General features: G+C 56.0%; 1 protein-coding gene across 1 annotated transcript; it reads left to right on the top strand.

Moving 5' to 3' along the window:
* Positions 1-964: 964 nt before the first annotated feature.
* Positions 965-1219, top strand: EMIHUDRAFT_78376 (hypothetical protein; the record flags this gene model as incomplete). The annotated part of the gene is made up of 1 exon (XM_005775722.1): positions 965-1219. The coding sequence occupies one exon, from the start codon at positions 965-967 to the stop codon at positions 1217-1219; it is 255 nt and encodes an 84-aa protein (XP_005775779.1).
* Positions 1220-1472: the final 253 nt, after the last annotated feature.

Here is a 1472-nt window from a genome sequence, read left to right as displayed (position 1 = left end):
CATTGATATCGAGGATTTGTTGCCCTTCACTCGCGACCGTGGAGGCCCCCTGGAGGTGAAGTACGCGATTGACCTCATCAAGCGGTGCGAGAAAGATGGAGGCGGGCAGTGCTCTGGATCTGCGGCCTCGAAAGTTGACAAGCTGATTATTACCAAATACGGTATTACCACCCTTTGTGCCAAACCTGCGACATTGACGCTGACGACGACGACGACTGACGATGACGATGGCCACGGCGCGCGTCGGGTGACGGAGCGGGAACGGCTTCCTGACCTATTCGCAGCCGTGTTTGTTCGATGGAGCGAGGCTGCCGAAAGCCTGATAGGGGCTATGCAGGCGGTGCAAGACCCGGCCCCTTACTCGGTGGAGGGGTGGCTCTTCCTTGATCACCTGGCGCTGCAGCCAGACATTCAACCAACGGTACTTCAACCAACGGTAAGCTGGCAAACACTCAGGAAAGACCTTATTGCGCACTGTCCGGATCCTATGACGTTTCCTGGAGTTCGATGCCAGGTGAAACACCTAGCCAAAACTGCGTTTGCAGCCTCGTTTGAAAGGAACGTTCGCATGCTGGCCTCGCGTTTCTTCAGCGAGGATGCTGGTGTTTTCACCGACGAACTACTCGCCAGACCCTTCCTTGATTACCTGTGGGACGAAACCGTATCAGATCTTCGTGAGAGGCTCACTGCTGACGCTGCTGTTCTGCAAGACTTCAAAGAGACGATCGCTCTAATTCTGGAAGGGAGACCGCTGAAGTTCGACCCAAAAGCTCACCCGTCAAGCGTGGTCCCAGTTGGCGGCATCCGTCCCCTCGCCCACCGCCGCCCTCGCCTCCTGCAGCGCACATACCCCTCTACCTCTACCCCTTTCTCAACACCGTCTCCTGAAGATATAGACCAATTGCAGGCTGTGATTACGCTGAATGCCAAGGTAGACTCTCTTCCTGATTCGCAGCGGCAAAACATGCGGCAGCTTCTCAAGTTGCCACAAGTGGTGGTGGTTGGTCCGCAGAGCCACGGCAAAAGCACTGCCCTGGAGATGCTCGCTGGACTCAACTTCCTACCGCGGGGAAGCGGCATTGTCACAACGAGGCCCTTTCGGATCACCATCCGCTTCAACAATCGCATTGTGGAACCGTATGCTGTGGTCACCTCTAGAGGTGTTTTGTTTCACGCATGTAGGAAAATGACGCGGGAACACTTGACGGTCGCGGGCTAAATAAATAAATAAACAAAGAAAATAAAAACGGACACGCCTCTCTACTGTGAGGTGGGTTGATTCCGATGTCCTTCTCAAAACTGTCAGATCGTGTGCGATCTCGGATCTCGATCTGGGCGACTGGGCCCGAGGCGAGGTTGTGGCTTTTACATTTTTTTAGTGGCCACTACGGTACTACTACTAGACAGTGCACCCCCCGGCCCATCCATCCGCCCCCGCCGCGCCCGGGCCACAGGTCCCCGCCCCCCCGCGC

The sequence above is a fragment of the Emiliania huxleyi genome, assembly GCF_000372725.1.
Source record: "Emiliania huxleyi CCMP1516 unplaced genomic scaffold EMIHUscaffold_2952, whole genome shotgun sequence".
NCBI classification, from domain to species: Eukaryota; Haptophyta; order Isochrysidales; family Noelaerhabdaceae; genus Emiliania; species Emiliania huxleyi.
The sequence above is the reverse complement of the archived record's forward strand: the minus strand, read 5'-3'. Positions and strand labels throughout refer to the sequence as shown.